Source organism: Acomys minous, assembly GCF_964271855.1.
Source record: "Acomys minous genome assembly, chromosome: 5".
NCBI classification, from domain to species: Eukaryota; Metazoa; Chordata; class Mammalia; order Rodentia; family Muridae; genus Acomys; species Acomys minous.
This window is the reverse complement of record NC_140494.1, coordinates 30,222,773-30,245,416: the sequence shown is the minus strand read 5'-3', so window position 1 is coordinate 30,245,416 and position 22,644 is coordinate 30,222,773. Positions and strand designations below refer to the sequence as shown.

General features: G+C 44.0%; 1 protein-coding gene across 7 annotated transcripts in view; it reads left to right on the top strand.

The window, feature by feature from the left end:
* The window catches only part of ERCC6L2 (ERCC excision repair 6 like 2), a 160,955-nt gene that overhangs the window by 92,814 nt on the left and 45,497 nt on the right, over positions 1 to 22,644 (top strand). For 3 of the 7 annotated variants that reach the window (XM_084783734.1, XM_084783733.1, XM_084783738.1), the window contains 2 exons: positions 8,325 to 8,506; positions 12,253 to 14,270. In XM_084783734.1, the coding sequence (XP_084639860.1) occupies positions 8,325 to 8,506; positions 12,253 to 13,192 (1,122 nt within the window). In that variant the 3' untranslated portion in view covers positions 13,193 to 14,270. Of the gene's footprint in view, positions 1 to 8,324; positions 8,507 to 10,325; positions 10,796 to 12,252; positions 14,271 to 14,965; positions 16,955 to 22,644 lie in introns of those variants that run through there. The other 4 variants (XM_084783736.1, XM_084783737.1, XM_084783735.1 and 1 more) reach the window with 3 other exon arrangements.

Sequence of the window (22,644 nt, the reverse complement as noted above, 5' to 3'; positions counted from 1 at the left end):
AGGCTTGTCTTGGTTAGGGCTTTATTGCTATGAAGAGACACCATGATCACAGCAACTCTTATAAAGGAAGACATTTAGTTGGGGGTGGCTTACAGTTCAGAGGTTTAATCCATTATGTCATAGTGGGTAACATGGCATTGCACAGGCAGACATGGTGCTTGAGAGGTAGCTGAGAGTTCTACATCTAAATCAGCAGGCAGCAGGAAGAAAGAGGGACACTGGGCAGGCTTGGGCTTCTGCGACCCCAAAGCCTATCCAGTGATACTTCTTCAGTAAGGCCACACCTCCTAATAGTGCCACTCCCTATGGGCCTATGGGCGCCATTTTCGTTGAAACCACAACAAGGCCCTTTATGATTGTCTTTAAAAGTTGATCTCATGGTGGGCATGATGGCAAGCTTGTATAACCACAGTATTCTAAAGGCTCAAGCAGAAGTACCCAAGTTTAAGGCCAACTTGGACTACATCATTAGTTCTAAGGCTCCCTGTAACTACACTGAAGAACCCTGTGTTTAAAAAAAGTTTCTTACTCTCCTGGATATTAATCTCTTAACCCATTTGTTACAGGATGTGGTTATGAGAGCATTTCTCCATTATATTCTCATTCCCTATTAGTCCTATGTAAGTACCCTCTGTGGTTCTTTGCAGTTTACCTCTAAATTTACTCTTCACTTCAATTAATGTTAATAAAATGAGGTTTTGGCTTTTTAAAGAAACAGTCTATGAACTATACAGTGCTGTTTCCTAGCATATATATTCCATATGTCGCCAAATAAACAGAAATATGCAAATGTAGTCACACAACTGTGAGCTAGAAGGAACCCTCTTTTTTAAAGAATACTGACATTAAGAATTGTTATCTACAGTTTCCTTTTCTTGACCTTTTCATATTGAAAAATCTGTAGCTTTTCTTTTTTTGAGTTGAGTCTGGAATAAAAAACCATTGGCTGAATGATAGTAAGGCACTTTGGCTTAGGTTTATTGCCTTGACTTTCATGTACTTCACTAAAGGAATGAATGTGGGCTAGTCAGATGGCTGAGCAGGTAAGAGCCAGCAGCCCCAGGACCCTGTGATAGAAGAAAAGAACTAATGTTTAAAGTTATCCTTTGACATCTTCACATATACTTTGGCATGTGAGTACAATAAGTTAAATTAAATAAAGTAAATAAATTTAAAAATAACATTAAAAAGATAAGACACAGCATTAGCTAAGGCTGTTTGATTGTATAATGTTGTTACAGGATAGTGAGCAACTTTTATGCTCTAACTAGTGTATTCTTAAACCTGTGGTAAGAAGTCAGTTGTTCAGAATTGTGGATGATATGATCCAGTGTGGAGTCAGTTATTTTCTCAAGTTTTGCTTTGGAGATCTTATTTGTATACCTTTTTTTTTTTTAATCCTCTTTTGTCTCCCTAAGTATAAAAGAGTTGATTTGTATTACCTTGAGTTTCAGATTTACAGAATATGCATAGTGCGTAAGAATCAGCTGGGTATGCTCTCATGTAACGTGAGAGAGAAAGGCGGGTACACAGTGAGCACATCCCTAGCGTTCTTCCTACACAAGTGCCCTCTTTCTTATTATCTTCACATGTGTCTTTTATAATCATAACGAATATATGCATTGTCCAGCTTTAAATGCCAGTTTTATATTTTGGAGCACATTTTATAGGTAAATCAAAAAAATCAACAGTGATTTAATAGTTTTATCAAAGCTAATGCAAAGCAATTATTTATGGAGTTTTTGAAGTAAGCAATTCCCAAATTTAGTGTTTAATCATTGGTAGATAGCAAAACTGTTTTGGCCAACCTATGTCAGAACAATTGTACTTTGTAGAAGCGTTTTATATAGATTAACTTTTATATGCTCAAATTTAATTTTAATAACAAATATTTTTTGTAAAGACAATACACTCTACATAAAGCTTCAATGATGTAAGACTAGATTCCACATCATTAGCTTAGCATACTGTTTACATTTTGTGTTAATCGAAAAGCATAAAAGGACAAAGTGTTCCTTTATTTTCAACTGACTGTTCCATGTAAGCTCCACATGTCCAAAGAAGGAAGAGATGTTGTTTAGTGCTTGTTAATCGTAAGTATTCCTTTAGAGTCCTCTGATAAGTTTGCCTTTATGAGTAACCTCCTGGTTTTTATTTAGTACATCTTATCATCAGATAGGTTTATTTAACTTTGTGTTTATATTATTAAGGGATGATTGCTGCATTTCTTACACTTGTACACTGTTTTTCTTTTTAACAAAGATTCTAAAAGTTAGATTTTTTATGCATAACTTAAGGGGCTGGTCCTCAATGTAGCAATTACTCAGTGACAGACTGTTGGAAGTCTGATGTTTTCTTTCCTTCCTTCCTTTCTTTCTCTTTCTCTTTCTCTCTTTCTCTCTCTCTCTCTCTCCTTCCCTCCCTCCCTCCCTCCCTCCCTCCCTCCCTCCCTCCCCCGAGACTGGGTTTCTGTGTGTAGCCTTGGCTGTCTTTGACTTGCTTTGTAGACCAGTCTGGCCTTGAACTTACAGTGACCTGGCTGCCTCTGCCTCCAGTGTTGAGTGCTGAGATTAAAGGTGTACAGTACCATGGCTGGCTTAAATCTGATGTTTTCTAAAGTAAGAGTTTGGCAGATATACTCTTAATGAACCATACACAAGGTTCTTACTTTCATAAATCTTTTCTTATTTTTACCTCAACCATACTTAGAACTTGGAATTTATGTGTAATGGTAGCTTCTGAACCATTAGTATGTCAGTACTTCAAACAGTACTTCAATAATGAAAATATTTTTATTAGTTTTTCATTTGGGATGATTTAATTTTCTTTTTCTTTTGAGACAAGGTTTTGTTATTATAGGTCAGGCCAGCCTCAAATTCACAATCCTCTTGCCTCTACTCCCGAGTGCTGGGGCTACAGATGTCCACTACCATGCCTAGCTTCAAGACTAATCTTTATTATTATTATTATTATTATTATTATTATTATTATTATTATTATTATTATTATTATTATATTAACTTATTTATGTATATGAATGTTTTACCTGCATGCCTAGAGTATACAGAGCTCAGAAGATGGTATTAGATCTCCTAGAACTGAAGCAATGGATGGTTGTGGGCCACTCTGTGGGTACTGAGAACCAAACCCAGGTCCTCCACAAGAGCAACAGGTGCTCTTAACTACTAAGCCATCTCTCTAGTCACCTAATCTTGATATTTTTAACAAAATACACGATTGAAGCAACTTAATAAAAGACTTATTTTGGCTCAGAGCCTCAGTTTGTCATGCTAGGGAAGGTATGTTAGAGTTCATGGCAGCAGGAGCACGTGGCAAAGGCTCCAAATGTCTTGACAAGTCAGGAAGGCGAGGGGGGGTGTGTCATAAAACAGAGCCAGGCAGTAACCCCTAAGGCTAACCCTAATGGTCTATGTCTGTCAGCAAGGCCTGCATTCCAAAGGTTCCACAGCCTCTTCAGACAGTGCCACCAGCTGGGGACCAAATGTTCAGACACATGTGCCTGAAGGAGCATTTCATATATAAACTGTAACAAATTTTTAGAGAAAATATTAACGATGCCATATCTGTAGTTCTAGCGCACAGGAGATAGAGGCTAGAGAGTTGTGAGCTTATGACCAGTGTGGGGCTTACATAGTGAGTTCAAGGCCAGCCTGGGCCCAACCCTGAACAGTGTATCAGCCAGTTCACTGACAGTAGAAAGAGGGATAACAGGGTTTGCTTTCTTCCCTCACCTTATAATTGCCAAGTTTCCCACCTAGCTCTAACACAGTGGTCCGGCTGTTTGCCGATTCCTTTCTCCCAGAGGAAGAAAGTGTTTTTAGCTTGCTTTCTTGAGCTACACAAGCAGCTTTCTCCCTCTGTCCTGATGTGAAAGTTACTTTTTAATTCCTAACCTACTTTCCTGGGGACGTAGTCCTTTCTTATTGTCAGGACTCCATAGTTGCAGCTCACATGACCTGGAGTTGCTCTGTCCTGGCTGTACATTATCAACTGTCCATCTCGGCTGCTTTGAAGAGTTGCCTATACTAGTTAGGATGAAACAGTGAAACTGCCTGTGTAACAGGAGCACCAAGATGCTTTATGGACATGTTTCAAACAATATGATTTTTAAACACTACATAAATGGAGCTGCCATGTAAACCAGCAGTTTGTAATTCTTTCTGCCCAGATACACTTTAAAACAATGATTAAAAAAAAAAGTCCTAGGCTCTTGTGTCTGAGAGGTATGTGGATGCTCACACACACACCACGCAAATGCAGCTTCAGAAAGTTCACAAGTACCTTTCTCTGGTGCCAGAACCTTATTAGGGTCAGTGGATTCTGGCAAAGAACCCTGAGTAAGAAAAAGTCCCCTGGTCCCTAAGGCTCCTGCCATGGCTATTTTCTGGAGCTTGTTAATGTTGCCTTGCCCAGCAACACAGAGAATTAAGATGATAGGTGCACTTGAGGTTGAATGGCTACCACTGAGACTCCTTTGCTGTGAGCATCTGGCTGCCTCAGCATAGTCACGTTCATTCTCACAAGCAAGACCTCCCCCGTCTGTCCTCACAGGGTGGTGTGACCCTGAGAAGTGTTAGAGGAAGACAAGCAATGTGTCTGCATTTGGGAGTTAGGAAAATATGGAAATAAATTGCCCCCTAGAGCCTCAGAAAAGTAACGTAACTCTACCAGCACTTTGATTTTAGCCCAGTGAGACCCATGTCAGACACACCTAAGGTCAAAAGTTTATGTTGTTTCAAGCCAGTGATACCACAATAACATGTTAGACAGCAATCAGAACCTAATCCACTGCCTCCATTCCTTACTTACAGTTCAGTATAAATGTGACGGCACATGGGTTCCCGAAATCTTACGTAATACAGTTGAGCTAAATGCACATTTATATCTTACAACTTAATTTCAATAGAATGGTAAAATTATCTATTAATATCTAAAATCGTGTCTTTTTAAAAAATAATAATAAAAGATAGGATATAGAGTTCATGTGAGGAGAAAAATGATTTTTTTCCTTTTAAGAATCTTGTTTTAAATAGTGGAATAAAATGTCAGAAAAACCTAATAACCCATACGTCCAGCATCTGTGACTGCAATGGCTGACGCCTGAAGGTTTTATAAAACCGATTCTTTAGATGTGTATAAAATGTGAGCCTTGTGATGTTAGAAAGAGCAGTCGCATAAATAATTGAAAAGAGCCATTGCCCGGCACCATCTCTCCACCGCTTGGGAGAGTTCTTGGCTGGCAAAGTTGTTCTTTCTGCTTATTCTTTTTACAGTGTTAGCCTTCCTATCTATTAAAGTAATCACTAATCATCTCAGAAGCTTTTGGTAATGTGCAGCCCTCATCTTGTTTATGGTGGAGATAAATACATAATATCTTTTGGGTTTATTTTAAAGATCAGTATTTTCCCTATGTAATCTTTTTGCCCTATGGTTTCATTATCTCCCATTTTCTTTATTCTTTCCTTGTATTTCAGAGTATGTTTTCTATCTCTTCTCCCTTCAGTACCTATGTTATATTCAGTGTTACTTTCTTCTCCTAGTTTATAACTATCATTGCAGATCTGTTTGTCTGCTGCCTAACCCACATATTGTTTCTATTTTCTTTTAAAATTATTTCTTAAGGTTTGTAGTTGGCCCTTTCATAAGTGTGCTTATACAACCAATGCCGCGCTGGGTTTTTGTTTTCGTTGGTTGTGCTGGTACAGGTAAGGTCATTGAACATGCCCTGGGGTAGTCTGTCCCCGTGTGTTGGTGCAGCTAAGGTCACTGAACATGCCCTTGGGTAGTCTGTCCCCGTGTGTTGGTGCAGCTAAGGTCACTGAACATGCCCTTGGGTAGTCTGTCCCCGTGTGTTGGTGCAGCTAAGGTCACTGAACACGCCCTTGGGTAGTCTGTCCCCGTCACCCTGCAGTGCGGTTCTCATGTTGCCTGCACTGCACCTGTAGCTCAGCAGGGTCCAGTTCTGAGTGTAAGGACTTTCTAAATTATTTCTCCCTGAATCACAAGCCTTCTTTGGGTTATAGAAGTCTTCCTATTCTGTTTTGGTCTTTGTACCTCATTGGACTCTGGCTTTCAATGGTTCTTGACCAGATTTTTTTTTTCTTTCCCCCCCACCCCTTGACCAGATTTTTTTAAATGTGATTTTTCAGTATAGCTTTTCTTACCACTCAGGATGTACAAAATCAAATTTTCCATTGTCACCAGCTGGCCATTCTGTTTTGCCTATAGTGGTTCCTTCTGTCTTGAGTAAGATGGTTGTCCCTGCTTCTGTTCTGTATACCAGTTTAGGCTTGTCTGGTTTTAATTTTTAAATCACCTATCCTTGTGGGAAGAGGATTGCTGAGTATGGAACTTAAGGCTTTGCATCTTTGGGGCAAGCATTTTACTACTGCGCTGCATCTCCAGCGTTGCTGCTGCTGCTGCTGTTTCATATATTATTTCTCATATGGGGTATGTGTATGTACACCATGTGTCTTGTTGTTATTGGGACAGTAAGCCCTAGGATCTTCGTGCCTCCTTCCCAGCAGCAGGATCACAAGGATGTACCACTTTATCAAGCTTTGATCAGTTCGGAGGATCAAATTGGGATCTTTTATTAGTAGTATAAGTATTGATACTTCTTGTTTAGTTAGTGTACATATGTACATATGTACTAGTGCCACAGTAATACGAGGATTATTTTTAGAAATTGGTTCTCTTATCCACATGTAGTTTCTGGGTATCAAATTTAGGTCAAGCACCTCTTCTCACCAAGCTATCTAGCTAGCCCCAAATACAGGTCTCCATTCTTATCAGTAAGCATTTTACCAATGAAGCTGTGTTTGTTTGTTTTATTTCAGGGAATTAAGTCATTTCCATCCCCCAGCTCCATACAGGTCCACAGGCTCTGTTCTAGAATGCTGACCTGTAGCCTGCTGGGCTCGCACACATTGCTATGTCATTTCTTTGGTTTTTGGACCAAGAAAGTTTGACTTTTTTACTTTTAAACCTAAATATGTTTTCTTGTTGTAAATTTTTATTATTTTTCTTTTTGGAATAGAATAGAATCTTCCACCTGGCCACACTTCTCACTGAGATTAGAAGCATATAGCATTTTCTCCTGACCCGCAATTCACAAACAGCCCATAAAATTATTGTAAAGCAAGTTTGGTTTTATTTTAACTTAAAAACTATAGACAATACTTTTTAAAAACTGAATATTCTTTAGCTTAATACTGGTTAAGAACACTGCCTGCTCTTCCAGGGGTCCTGAGTTCAATTACCAGCAAACATATGGTGCCTCACAACCATCTACAATGTGATCTGATGCCCTCTTCTGCAGATAAAGCACTCATATACAATAAATAAATTAATTTAAAAAACAGTAGTTGACAAGTAGGATTTAGGAAAATGGTTTTTGAGCTGGAAAGATGGCTCAGAGGTTAAGAGCACCATCTGTCTGCTCTTCCAAAGATTCTGCGTTTAATTCCCAGCAACCACATGATGGCTCATGACCATCTGTAATAAGATGCAGTGCCTTCTTGTGGCGGGCAGGCGCATATGCATGCAGAATACTATATAAATAATAAATAAATCTTTTTTTTTTTTAAAGAAACTGATTTTCCTTTTTGTTACATAACAGCTCATTTTTGTAGTTTATATACTTGTGTAAAATTAAACATAAACTGCTTCATAATTTTTAGAAAAACACAACTTTTAAAATTTAGGAGAACTTTTTGGTTATATTTTTAAATATGGGGTACATGTATGTGCTATAACATGCATGGGTAGGTCAGTGGAAAGCCCTCAGGTGTAGATTCTTTCCTGCCTCCTCGTAGGTTCTAGTTACCAGGCCTGGGCAAGCATGGCTTCCTACTGAGCTCTCTCTTTAGTCATGTTTTATTTGTTGTGGTTGGGTCTTGTGTAGCTCGGGTTAGCCTGGTAGCCCCTACATTCTTCAGAATAACCTTAAATACCTGATTCACGTACCTCTACCTCCAAAGTGCTGAGATTACCAGTGTGGGCAACCACACCTGGTATAGACAGACCAGTTCTGAGCCTCATTCATTTAATCATCAGTTATTATCCTTAGGATGGTAGCTATCAGCCTTTGTGTTGGTACATCCCCAGCCTTGACAGTAGACAATCAACATGTTTTATATCCTGCCCTCTTAAAGGCCTAGACTAACATCTTCCCATCGGTTGCTTCAATTGGATAATGTGATCTGCTTTACGATAAAGAGTATCTGGAAATAAATATGACATTCTTTGTCATATCACTCCAACACTGTTTTCAGGCTTGGTTTTTACTTCCTTCTTTTCAGACATACAAAAATAAGGTGAATGGAGACACCGTGACACCTATAGAGAAAGATGGGCCACCAAGTGATGGATGCATTTCCTCTCCTCTGTATGTGTCTCACCCTGTGAGCCAGAAAAGGAAAGGTGTCCTCCGTATTCATCATACTACCTTCATCATTGGAGAAACACCGAAAGAAATCCGCAGGTATGTTGTCTGCGGCAGCACTGGACCTGAGGCCAGTCCTCAGAGATAAAGCTTCATAACAAAGTATGAATATGTGTAACTATACCTCACACCCAGATTTCAGAACAATCTGGATTTTTATATTTAAAAAGTAAAAACAAATGCTTTTGAGACAGGCTTTCAGTAAGTGGCTCAGAACTGGCCTGGAATTTGCTGTATATAGCCCAGGCTGGCATTATAAGTCTCCAGCCTTAACTCCTGAGTTCTGAAATTGCAGAGATGTGGGTACATGGGACAAACATGGGGATGAGGGGTTTCCAGGGTCAGGTGAAGAAATGAGTAGGCCAGGAGTTCAGTGGGGGATCGCCACACACTGCTATTAATGTTACCAGGAATGACACCAAGAGATGGTAAGGTGGCGTAGCCAGCCTGGTCCTCGTGGCTTCTGTCGACAGTGGTGATGAGACATGTCCTCACTCAGAGTTGTTTCCTGATCTCCCTAAGAAAGGAGCAGCACCAAAGTAACCCATAGACGCGGCATAGGGCAGCACCCCATCCTGCCTGGCAGGCTTGCCACAGTAATTTCTATAGGGTATGCTTTTCCATTGTGGGCAGTTATTCTCCTCGAAGACTGAGTGTATTTCCCAGGTCTTAAAAGAAACTTGGTCTTGATCCCTGTAGCAATATATGTTCAAAAGAAAGAAGTATAGCAGTGATTTCTTCTTGCTTCCTTTCCTTGTTTTCTCTACCCAGCCCAGAGAGGAAATTTCTCATGCTGGGTAAAAAGGCAAAGACTAATATTAGAATTCCAGATCTGCCTGGCCACCCACCTCTTCATGCCACCATCATAGTCAGTCAGAGCCAAGGCTGTACCTTGTAGCATCCAAGTGATGAACTTCCTGGGGCTTTCACCATCTCTAGCCCTGAGAAAGCAAAAGCAGTGACATGATGGTGTCAGATGTGGTCCAGCTCCTTCCCAAGAGAAAAAGTGCTTTGGAATTTTAGTCATCATAGCTTCTGATAGATGTGCTAATGGACTCCTAACTTGGTTTTTATTTTCCCTTTTCCTAAAGCTACTCTACTGTTTTTTTTCCCCACGAAAGTGGATAGGTTATATTTCTAATAATACCTTGCATTTTCTTGAATTGTTAGAGAAAATTCTATTGAAGTCCCAGAATTAAGAAAATGAGTTGGAAGGCAAGAAATAATCATCCTGTAAGGCGCAGCCATGGGTGTAGTTCACTCAAAGGCTCCTTGGTTAAATAGTGTTGAAGCATCTTTCCTCCCAGATGGGGCAACAAGTGAGGTCATCCATTGTTTTAGCACATCAGAGATAAAGTTACTTTGGCATCTGCTGAGACATTACTAAGGCATCACCTAAAATCCTATTGGTCAGTAAATCTTTATAGATAAGTACAAACACTAATAATAACACTACTTAAGAACATGGGCAGTTTCTCAGTCAGAAAATGGCAAGTGTTTCCATGTAAAATGGAATACACTGCTGTTGGTAGATGTGACTGTTACTGGGGTGTGAACATGTGACAAGACATTAGTGAGCTCCAGGAGCCATGGCACCCGCCTCAGCCACAAAAGAGCTTATCTTAGTGGGCACTCTCTTAGGCTACAGCCACAAAAGACTATTACCTGGCCTGGAAGGCAGAAACAAAGAACAGAAAAGCATAAAAAGCAGGATGTTAGTGCTCCTACAAACATACAGTTAAAAGCATTGTTTTCCCTAAGATGTTGTATGTAGGAAAAAATTCATCCTTAAAGCCTGCCAGTGCAGACCCATGATTGCTCACTATTGTGCATTTCCACATGTTCTGCTGTGTTCTAGGTCCCCTGAGAACTGGCCTCGAGCTGTCCTTAGCCCATCCATACCTGCCAGTTAAAGATCACAGCACAGAACCTCTTCCTGCCCTCCTTGCCTACCAGCAAGTGCATAAGTGCCCACTGTGGACCCCTGGGGCTGAGGCTACTCCTCCATCATGGAACTCCACCTGGAGAGCTCTGCTCTGCTTCCCTTACTAGAATGAACTTGGTGAGGTGGGGGACTGGTTCTTTTTTGCTATTGTGTAGTTTGTACCATGGCCCTAGGACATAACAGGACTCTGTTGTGTCAAGGGAAATGTAGTTGTAAACCTGTGGGGCCTTTAATGTGTACTGCAGAACTAGCCCTGGTTTTATCTAAAGACAAATGTACTAGCATTGAGCTTAAAACCCAAACACAGCTTCAGCAAAGAAATATCACTATATCTTGTTTTGTTTTGTTTTGTTTTTTTTAAGTGAGGAGAGGGATAAGACAGAGTCTGGTGATGCCCAGACTGACCTCAAACATCCCATATAGCTGAGGATGAGCAAGAGCTCAATCCTCCTGCCTTCATATCCAGAGTATTGGGATCACAAGTATGTTCTCCTAAGCCGGGCTCAAAACTGGGACCTTTTAAAAATACCATTGTGCTAGTTCCCTATTCTGCCCTTATGAAGCATTAACCCTGTGGGACTCATGCCTTACCCATGGCCACATGTTAGTTCTGCAGGTCCTTTTGATGATCCTGGCACATCAGTGTGGTTTAAAGAGACTCCACATCCTTCTCTGTGGAAAGGATCAATCTGTAGCTCAAGGAACCTAAATAACTTTTCTACCTCCACTTTACCAGAGTTCCATTGTGTGTGTGGATATATAGAAGTGTTTGTTCGTGTCTTGTTTTAAGATGACAACTCACTTCTTTCAATGACATCTTACTTTCTTTGCTTATCTGTTTTCTTTGGTTTTGAAACACGGTCACCCTCCATAGCCCTACCTTAAACTTTCCATCCTCTTGCCTCTTGAGGACTAGGTTTGCAGGTATGCACTACCATGCTCAGAGGACAGCATCTGGCTTCCAAGACTAGTTGTCTGCACTACAGTTTAATCATTGGGAAAGAACTACACTTAAAGAGCTTTCTTTTTAAGCTCAACAAAAAGTCATGTGAAAGTCTCTACTGTGAAATAAGGGGAAATTGTTCTTTAATTTAAAAAAAATTTTTTTTCTATTTATCAGAGCCATTCTTGCCAGGTATGGTGGTGCACACCTTTAATCCCAGCACTGGGGAGGCAGAGGCAATCAAATCACTGTGAATTCGAGGCCAGCCTGGTCTATAAAGCAAGTCCAAGACAGCCAAGATAACACGGAGAAACCATATCTCAAAACACTTAAAAAAAAAAAAAAGGAAGAGGGAGCGCCATTCTTTAACAATATTATTCTATAGGACTTGAATTTAATACAGATTATATAAATGACGATTCTCATGTCAGTCATAAGTTGGCTCCTGTAATTTCCCAGGAAATACTCAATAGTACAAGTCAGAGTTACCTAAAAAGCTGATGATTTAATGAACTAAAAGGCTATTTCTAGATCTTTTAGGGAAGAGGCACATTCTCCTAGGATGGTGTTAAGCTGGCTCTACCAAACAGACGGGGCACATTGCTTTGCCTGTCTTTACATTTCCTGTCACTGCTGATGGGCACGTTACAAGTTCTTTACTCCATTGCAGTATGTGAGTGCAGCACACGTGCCACAGAGCATGTGCAGAGGACAGAAGACAGCTTTCTGGAGTTGGCCGTCTTTTCTCCCTTAAACATCCCAGGTTTACAGGGATTGAACACAGGTGTCACTGGCACTTGTTGAGCCATCTCAACAGCTTCCTGGTGAGCTCTTTAAAATACAATGTAAACGTAATAAAGAGAGAGTAACCACTGGCTTTATCTGTCCAATCTTTAGAAAGCAGTTTGAAGAAATGGCCTCTTACTACAAGCTGTCTGTAAAGGAGTTTGCTAAACAAGTAGCTGGTGCCACATCTGAAGAGCGACAGAGAATGCTCAGGGATTTCTACTGTCTTCAACACCCAGAGGTAAAGGACTTCTTTGAAGATTCTGCATCAGAGTTGATCAGATCTGTCCATAAGGAAGAAGAGAGGGTCAGGAACAAGCCTAAACAAAAAGAATCTCTTTTAAAAGAATGTCCCTCAAATGATAAAACTTTATCCTGTGACAATGATCCCACCAACAAAATGTCTCAAGTTTACAACCCAAAAATATGTGAAGGAAAATCAAGCAGATTTCACAATCATGGTTCCCTTAAAGAAGAGACATTTTCCAGTGATGTAAAAATTAAGAAGTCCTCTGTCAGTTTTACTCAGGAGGTTGACAGTGAGAGCCACACTTCCAAGAACACCGTGACACTCTTCTGTGCAAACAGCAGGTCTGAAGCCCTGGAGGCAGAGCTAGGAAACTCCCCAGAACACTGGCAGGACCGCACAGGGGCATGCAGTTCAAGAAGCAGGGTGGAAAACCCAGTGTCAGGAGGCACTGCTGTGGAAGGCTTACTTGGTGACACTTCTATTCTTAATGACCTCTTTAAAAGCCACAGGGAAGGTCCCACACAGCTGCCAAAGAATGTTCTTTCAGGACCTGTGGCAAAAGCAAAGCAGAGACCAAAAGATTTCTGGGACATCTTGAATGAGCAGAATGATGACAGTCTCAGTAAACTTACTGACTTGGCAGTGATTGAGACGCTGTGTACAAAAGCACCCCGTACCGCAGCCTCCAGGAGCAAAGATGAGCTGCAAGCTTCCCTTTGGAAAGCAAACGAGAAATTTCTATGGAAGACATTTAGCTCAAATATTGGTGATGAAAGCATAAACAATACAGAAACAGAGTAGGGCATGGGCGTGCAGTTGCATTAGTGTGTTGGTGAGCTGCTGGCCCTGGTTATGGTGCTATATGGTGTTATACGTAAGCATGGTAAGCTGCTGTTGGCCGACCCTTCAGTGTTATATTTACAGCCTAAAGTGTTAGTGTGGGTTGTCTCCCTTACTCTCTGTGTTAATCACTGAAACCCAGTCTACAAAGTGCTGGAGTCAGACCCAGGGCTCCATGTGACCAGCAGTCACTCTGGCCTACTGATTTGATCTTCCTGCCCCTGATTTGATCTTTGGAACAAATAGAACTGTATCATGAACCCTATTGTTAAATGAAGCCCTGACCATCATCCCTCCTGTGTGATTCTGTGGCCTGTGTGTGTCCATATGAGAGATCACAGAAGTGAGCCAGATCAGCCCATAGCCTTCTACTTTCTCCAGAACACCCCAAATCAAGTGGCAGCCATTGCACTCATCTCACTGATATTGTGAAGTTAACTGTTTTCCTTCTTCCTTGGAATAATGTTCTAGTACTATTAAATTATTTTAGATAAAAGTCGTAATTAGGACCAAGCTTTCTTGACCATCCCTGCTGCTGTCTTCTAACACTTTAACATTTGTCTGAAATGATGGCCCCATCTGTGTTTCCTTCACTAAAAAGAGCCTTGTGCTCTTTTTAGATGTTTGTCATGTCATCCAAGAAACAGTTTCTCCACATAGCCATTTTGGATATGTCTGCCTTCTAATTTTCATTTCTGAAAATTAAATTGATTTATGCAAAAATGAGATATGGAATAATAAAGATAAGTCCAAAAAATTTTTAGGTTGTAATTAGGATTCAATATATGGTATTATGTTAAAGTGGTAATTTTATAACCACTCATAGTCCTGCCTAAGTTTGTGAGCTGTGGTGCTAAAGCAATGGGTTTTTATGTTTGGCCATGATACCTACCAATGCCTTAACTTTTCATATTGCTATGATTTAATAAAGATTTGTATTTTAATTTTGTATTTTTAAAGTAGACGGAAATGGTTAGATGCTTAGTTTTAGCTGAAAGCTCTTACTGAATTTAATATATGTGCTTTACATACTATGAAATTGCCCAGTTGGATTTATTTACTTAGTAGCATTTTTACAGCTGCTGTGATCTGTATAGGTGCTTGAGTGTATAGGTGACAGCTATAGGTAAGGGCAAATAGGTCCTGTCTATATCCCCTGGCATTGAGACAGTCACACTGAGGTGACAGGCTGGTACCTGCCCACATTCAGCTAAGCTGGCAGTGCTGATGCAGGAGCTATCCATCCAGAACCCAGCAGGCTGCCTGCATTCCTCGAGCACTGGAATCATTTAAAGTCATCTATTATTTTATTTGTTCTGTTGCTGTAAGAACCCTCTGAACCTGTTACCGTGTTGTGACAGTAACTGAATCTGTTTCCAGGGCCCTTCTCACCCATACTTAGCTGTGGAGGCTTGGGGGTCGAGGGGGGCTTTGCTTACATGAGCACAAACCAACCCCCAGTGGTGGCTGCATTCCCACTGACAGAAAGAAGAAAGCCCCAAGGCTTCTCAGGTCTCCACTCCACTCCTCAGGGATCAGGAAGGAAGCCTTTTACTACCGTGGAGGGCTTTGGATTAGTCAAACTAAGAGCTGTTGACAATTTAACCTCGTGGGTATTTGGGGCCACACCTACGTTGCTGAGTAAGTCAGAAGCTTCCAGGAAAAGCAGCTCAGACGTGGCTGACCATCTGAGCTTAGGCAGCAACACCTGGGCTTTTCTCATTCTGCCTGCAGCTGAATGGACCACAGCCAACCCAGTTTGGCCCCACCCTGCGGGCAAACTGCAGACCCTGTGAGCCCCAAATGAGAACTGTGTACTTCCAGTGCCTGGCAACTTCCACGAAAGGGCCACAAAGCCTGAGCTGGGGCCCAGCACCGCTCTACCTTCCCCTAGAAGGGCAGAAGAGAATCTACTCTAAACGAGAAGAAAAGCTAATGGAATTACGCTCTGGCGGCAGCGATGGAAAACTCCGGAGCTCACGCCAGTTGGGGGCGCGTTATCTGCCACCAGCGGCAAGCTGGGCAGCATCCCGCATCCCTCACAGCGTGAAGCCGTGGGTGGTCCCATCTTTGGGGGGGGGGGTGCAGGGAGCTTTAAGAACCCGAGCCCTAAAGCGGAGGATGCTGCACGCCTGCGTCCTATGGCATCCCTATAGTATCCTAGCAGGAGGGTGGTCGGTAGGTCGGTCAGTCAGTCCAAGTGGGGATATAGACAGTCACTAGGCTGGAGCACGTGCAGACCCCCGCGAGGCACAGCTTGGTCCAGTGGGCTGGGCAAATTTCAGGCCGAGAAATCCTGTCCCCTGGAGGCCCGAGGCTCGTTTCTGCTGTCTAAATCATTCTCAACTGTTCCCCAACCGGCTGTCTTGGGAAGCTGCCAGGCGGAGGCAACCCCCTTCCAGCAAGCCCCTAGACAGAGCTGCAGAGCGAGGAAGGAAGTGAGAAGCTGGCAGGGTGGAACTCCTAGCTCCTAGCCGGTTCCTGGCGCATTGTTAGGGAGCGCCCTGGGGACTCGTCCAGGCCCGCCCCTCAGACACAGGGCAGGTTGGCCCTGGAGGAAATCGGACTTAGCACCTTGGCGAACTCCACTAAGATCCCCAGGCCAGCTGCCCCGGGAAGCGGCCTCCCCAGGTCCAGAAGCACTCCCCAAGCCGGTGCACGCCCTACCCCTGCTGGCTGGGCTTCCAGTCCCAGGCCACACACCCCCTAGGACAAGCCCTGCGGCTGCCTTCCCTGCCCTCCCACCTTCACGCTTCCCTCAAAGCCAGCGCCTTCTGCCAAGCTTCCATTCCCAACCTGTTATCACGTCCTGGAGAGACTGTCTCTGAAATATTTCCTGAATCCCACTGCCAAGAGCCTCTAGTTTCCGCCCTTCCACCTCCCATCTGGATCCCTGCAGACTTCTCCCTGGGTTCCCAGGCCACAGCCTCCTCCCTCTCTAATCCATTTTCCACACAGCATCCCCAAAGCCTGTTGAAACATAGGGACCTTGGCTGTAAACCTCTCGTTTCCTCTGTTAGGGAGGGTGAGAGGGCTGGGAATAACTACAACAGTTCACATTTATTGAGCATTTACTGTGTCGTTTGTTTAACATTTCAAGTGGTTTCCACGTTTAACCTGGCCAGGAGCGCTCCTGGCCAGGTGTTATCTGTTTTACTGGAGAAGAAACTAGGCACAGAAGCCAAACAGTCCTGCACTGGCAACAGCTGCTCGGATGCTGTTGCTCCTCTACCTGAGGTTCTCCCGGAAGCACCACCATTCTGAGTGGAAGGGCCCGCAGCAGTAAGCTGTTCCCTGGGAGCAGATGGTTGCCGGACTTCTGGTCACCAAGTGGACCAGGCAGGTGAACTCAGGCTGGATTGTTTACACCTGCCTTTAATGGGTTAGAAGTCAGAGTGACAGGCTAGCACAGCCCCCAACATTTGCCTTCTGAATCCCGGAGTGTCCCGACCTCCCAGGCCATTACCTTGGTCTTGATTATCTGTGTCCAGGAGATCTCCCAAGACAGACTGAGGCACTCTTCTGCTCCTCCTCCCAGCAAAGGCTCTTCAGAGGTCCTGTGCTCCTGCATCCCTGCCTGCCCATCTTTGGCCATGTGCTTTGCTTATGAAAAGAGTCCTGACTCCCATTGTTCCTGGGGGAGGGTGGGATTCCTGTCTCCCCACCCCCCTCCATCCCCTCTCCCGAGACAGGGTTTCTCTGTGTAGCCTTGGATGTCATAGACACACTTTGTAGAGCAGGCTGGCTTCACACTCATGAAGATCCACCTGCCTCTGCCTCTCCTGAGTCCTGGGATTAAAGGCCTACACCACCGTGCCCAGTGGGATTCCTGTCTTTAACTTGTGACTGGGAAATCTTAAATCAACAGTGAGCCCTTTTCAGGTCACCTCCCACCTCCCAAAATGAGGGTCCCTGCCCCTATTTTTCTGCCTAGGAGTGAACAAAGACTCTATGCCTTGCCTGACTGCCCTTCTCCTGTGGCCTGAAGCAGGAGACCTTGATTTGCTAGCTAGATGCATTTCTACCTCTGAGCACTTACCTGTTACATGTAATACTTAGTGCCTGGCCTTGTATCTTCTGGCGTATGCGCCTACTAGCATATAGAGTTTTTTATTCTTTTTCTTGTATTGGTCCACCAAGTACTATCATCCTGTCATTCCTCACCACTGAGAGGATGTCTTGTATCCCCGGCCACAAACAATGTGAGTGAGAATGACCTTGAACTCTTGGTCCTCCCGCTATTAGAAGTCATATAGGACCGTGCCACCACATCCAGCTAATCAGCAGAGCTCTCTCGGGAGTGGGCCACATGATTATAAGCCTGCTTCCTATCACTGTATTTTCAGTGTTAAACCTCAGATACATACCCCATAAATATGGTGCTGTTTCAGAAGGGAGCACTGAGCCTCACCCTACCCCTGGCCCTGTTACCCTTTTGTACTTACCTAACAGCTAGTTCCCCATGGGGACTAGAAAGGTACTGGTAAGAACTGGCTGTAACTCAAGGCTGCCTTGAATCTGAGCAATAGTGGGAGGAGTGGGAGTCGGGGGGTGGGGTGCCTGTTGTGTTGATGGGAAAAGAGAGAGCTCAGCTTTGAAAGCTACAGGGCTGCAGGGTGCCTCCTTATACAGCTCTGTCCAGGGAGAGAGCCTGCAGGGCTGTGTGCCTGGAAAAGAAAGTTGCTACAAGGTCTGTGGCCGAACAGGTGTATGCATCTTCCTGTTCTTTGATGTTTTACAGCAGCATGTCCCTGTGTCAAATGGTTTGAATCTCAGACCCACTCAGTAGTTTGACCTCAGCCCTTGGCTGATCTCAGGATGCCTCAGACTCAGTGTCTGGAGCGGATGCCTTCGTCATCAAGTCAATACTCCTTCCTCTCCTTGATCCTTAGTGACAGCAGAATCTACTGTTGGCTAGATTACCAAATCTGACCCCAGCCTGTCCAAGTCGGACCGCTGTCACTGTCCAGTGCACATCTTCTTTTTGTTTAATTTTAAATCTATTCTTTGGTAATTTCACACACGAATACAATATATTTAGATCACAACCTCCACCCCACCCTCAACCCTTCCTGGAGCTTCTTATTCCCCCTTCCAACAGAGATCTATTATTTCTAAAAGAGCTAGTTTGTTGTAGGATCACACTGATGTAACTTGGCTTGAGATGGAGCTTGGTAGAGTAGAGACCACCAGGCCTGAGGTCTGCAGCACTCTCAGGCAGTGTTGCCCCCCTCCCAAAGGCTGCCTTCATTTCTCTATGCTGAAACATTTGGTCGTCTTTTGTAGGTCTATGGTTTAGATCGGGTCTGGTGAAGCACACACTGGCATCTAACTCTGTGAGCTGAGGATGGCCTTGAACTGATACCACACCCAATTCAGACAGTGCTGGCCATGGAACCCAGGGCTTCATGTAAGCGCTGCAAGTACTACACCAACTGACCCACATCCCCAGCCCTTGTCACCCTAGTGTCCAGTTGATCACAAGAACTAACTTAGATATCAGCAGGGAGCAGAGCTCATTGGGTACCAGTGAGTTCCGTGTTCTTGTTCCTGGAGCAGAGATGGACAGAGGCGGACGCTACCAAGCAAAGTGAGAGACTTGAGGAAAAGACGCATTCCAAGGCCAGAGCAGGAGTTTACCAGCTCGGGGCCCCACTGTGCACAGATCAGCCTTTCTGGCTCATTTGCACAGCACAGGCTTTCTGTGCACACTCTACTTGTAGCCTGTAGTTCTACCTACAGACTTTATGCAGGGCATGTTGGACTAGCATCTTAAACGTCCAGCTTGTGTGTGTGCCTCAGTCTTGGTGGCAGAGGCCGAGGTAATGAAGGGGCTTCCAGCCTTTATCTCTGACATTTCTTTTTCCACCTTGCAGTTACTGTGTATTAAGCCTTCTGACCTCACTCTCCAACCTACTCTCCTGCCTTAAATCCTTCTGTCTAACCTTCCCTAAAGATGTGTGTGTGTGTCTATGTGTGTGTGTCTGTGTGTGTCTGTGTATGAGTGTTTGACTGCTTGTCTGCATGTGCACCACATATGTGCCTAGTCCCTGCAGAGATGAGGGGAAGGCATCAGATCCCCTTGCACAGGAGATACAGATGATTGTGAACTGGAGTTACAGATGATTGTGAACTGGAGTTACAGATGGTTGTGAACTGGAGATACAGATGATTGTGAGCTGGAGAAACAGATGATTGTGAACTGGAGTTACAGATGATTGTGAGCTGGAGTTACAGATGATTGTGAACTAGAGTTACAGATGATTGTGAGCTGGAGTTACAGATGATTGTGAACTGGAGATACAGATGATTGTGAACTGGAGTTACAGATGATTGTGAGCTGGAGTTAACAGATGATTGTGAACTGCCATATGGGTGCTGGGAATTAGAGCAGCCAGTTCTCTAGACTGTTGCGCCGTCTCTCCAGCCCTGCTCCTGCTTAACTTTACTTCGTACCTGTTGCCTCTGTGCTCCCCTTAGAACCACCATTCTTACAACTTGAGGTCAACTTTTCAGGTTGCACCTCAGAGAGGGAGCTCATCTCACTTAGCATAGCATCCTCTGTGCTAACCCACATTGTCGCAGCATACTTAACGTGAGTGAGAGACACACACTGATTACCCATGTTCCATGGTTACAGAACATCACCTTTGCCTATTCATTTGTACAATTACAAGTCAGCTTTTTAAGCCAAGTGCAGCCCTGTCCCACCTGACCCTTGCTGCCACTACAGAAAACACTTCAGGACAAACTTTGCCAGTTGAGATTTTATTGGGATGGTTTGATTCTTCAGTAAATGTACAATTTATCTGTGTTGCGGTTTTGTTTGCATTGGTATTTCTATCAGTAAAATTCAGTAAGAATAGGGTTTTTTTTTAACTCTTACTACAGTTGAAAGTCAGAGGACAGCTTTCAGGAGTATGTCTGAGAAGTGGCAGTCCTATGGTTAAGAGCCTAATGGGGAGGTCTGATGTGGTAAAACGCCTTTAATCCCAGCACTTGGGAGACAGGAGTAGGCAGATTGCTGTGAGTTCGAGGCCAGCAGGATCTATATAACCAGTTCCAGGCCAGCCAGAGTTACATAATGAGACTCTCTCTCAAAAGAAAAAAAAAAAGCCTAATGGAGAAAATAAGCTTCAACAGAGGGACCACATGGGAACCCAGCACAGAAAAGAGGTTCAGATCTGTATCTGATCAGATACGGACTCAGATAACAACAGCCACCATGGCCAAGGAGCAGCCACTCAAAGCAGTGGGTTCTGGAACCTGCACAGAACACAGCCCTCCAGGCGGTCTGTGCTGGTTTGTTGGAGCAGCTTTGGGAGTTTAGAAGTCACCTGTAGTGAGGGGTTGCTCCAGGGGACACCACAACAACTGTGTGGAGCAAGTTCCCTCCTGCCACCTGCTAAGCCAACAGTGCCCAAGGCCCAGTTGGCAGAGCCCTTGCCCAGGAGCAAGTCTGGGTTGGGGATGCCTGCTGCACAGTGAGCGTGAGTGAAGCCTCCTTAAGTAGCATAGGAGACATGGAGGAGAAGAGAGGGCGCAGCTGGAAAATGAGTTGTTGAAGGGCCACCTGTTCCGGATGTCCTCTGCACAGAGGGACAGCCACCATCCATCCGGTAGCTGCTGTTCAGCTTCAGCTAATTCCTCGACACCCTGAAGCCATGCTTTCATTTGCTGTTAGTGCATAGCATACAGCAGGTGCACACATACTACTTGCCTTCACCATACCTGCTGTACACACCACACAACAGATGCATGCACTTTATACCAAGTATATACGCCATACACCAGGTACACACACCACAACATATACCAAGTACCACATCATGCAACAGGTATAAACACTGGGTGAGCATACCACTGTGCCCTTAACCATGCCCTATGCACACCACAGCCACCACCCACACCCTGTACCAGTGTAGGGACCTCAGGGAGCCTTGAGTGAGTGTGTAAAGAACAAGTGAATTCCTTGGAGAATGTGTATTGTTGAAATGGCACAGCTATCTCGAGGACCCAATGTGTCAGACCTTCCCCATACAGGTCAGGCTGGAATAGGCAAAGACTTCCCCTGGTCTGACTGTGGGTGTTGGCGAGGATCTGGGTGATTGTGGTAGTGGTGCAGCTCCATCAGAGCACAACGACCTACCCGACCCCGGCTTTTCTGTACCTGTGTCATCTGTGTCTGTTCTTTTTCCATTTCCTTACCACCTGTGATGGCTATTGTTTTGTTCGTTGGTTTTGCTTTGTTTTTGTTTTTGTTTTGTTTTGGTTTTGGGGGCAGGGTTTCTCTGTGTAGCCTTGGCTGTCGTGGCTTCACTTTGTAGACCAGGCTGGCCTCAAACTCACAGCCTGCCTCTGCCTCCATGAGTGCTGGGATTATGGGCCTGCACCACCACGCCTGACTGTGATGGCTGTTCTTGGACGTTAACTTGACTCCTTCTGGAATTAACTAAAACCCAAATAGTGACTGGGCACACCCGTGAGGGATTCTTTTATTAATTAGATCATCGGAAGTGGGAAGACTCACTTTTAATCTGAATCTTTGAGGTAAGAAGACCCACTTTTAATCTGGACTGCAGCTTCTGCTCACAAACAGCAAACTGCTAAAACTGAAAAATTAAAGGATATGTCTCTTATTCGGTAAAACCAGGAAGAATGTGTCCCTGCGTACAACAGAACATGAACAGAGCTGTTGCCTGATGAGTTTTAGACAGCAGTTTGCCAGCTTGTTTCAGTTTTTGGTGGTTTGCTTATTTGCCTGTTTGTGTGGTGGGTATATATAATGTGTTTGCAGTGGTAATTTTACTGAGCAGGCAGAGACACCTACTTGTATGGACGGTGGATGAGGCGGCTATAGTCCTAACATTAGAACCATGGACACTCTAGCCAATGCTTTAAAGAGAACACAGACTCACAGCAACATCTTGATGGGATCAATGGAGACGCAGTGTGCTCTGCTGCCTTGCAGCTCTGTTCTGCTCCCAGACCTCAGCTGTCTGACACTGAGGTAAGAAAAACCAACCTCTGCCCTTGAAAGTGGGGAGACTCTCAGAGGCCATCAGCCACTTGTTTCAGGGGTGTGTTTCCTGAGAGCGTTCAGTTTGGGAGCATTTAGGAACCTTCTGCTTTAAGACATGTGGTTTTCTATATATATGTTTTTCCAGTAAAGAGTCCGGAAAGGTTCTCAGAAGCAATTAGGCCCTACAGAGCCCATTCGAAAAGCTACCCAAAGCAGGAGTCTGATTTCAGGATCAAGAGGAATGGGCCCCACCCCACCCTGACCCCACCCCAGCCCCAGCCCACCCCAACCCCACCCCCCAGTTGTCTTAGCTCACTTCAACTCTACTTTGGAAACACTTGCACCACCATTTCTGCCCCTGAGAGAGAATTCACCATCAGTCATGTTTGTT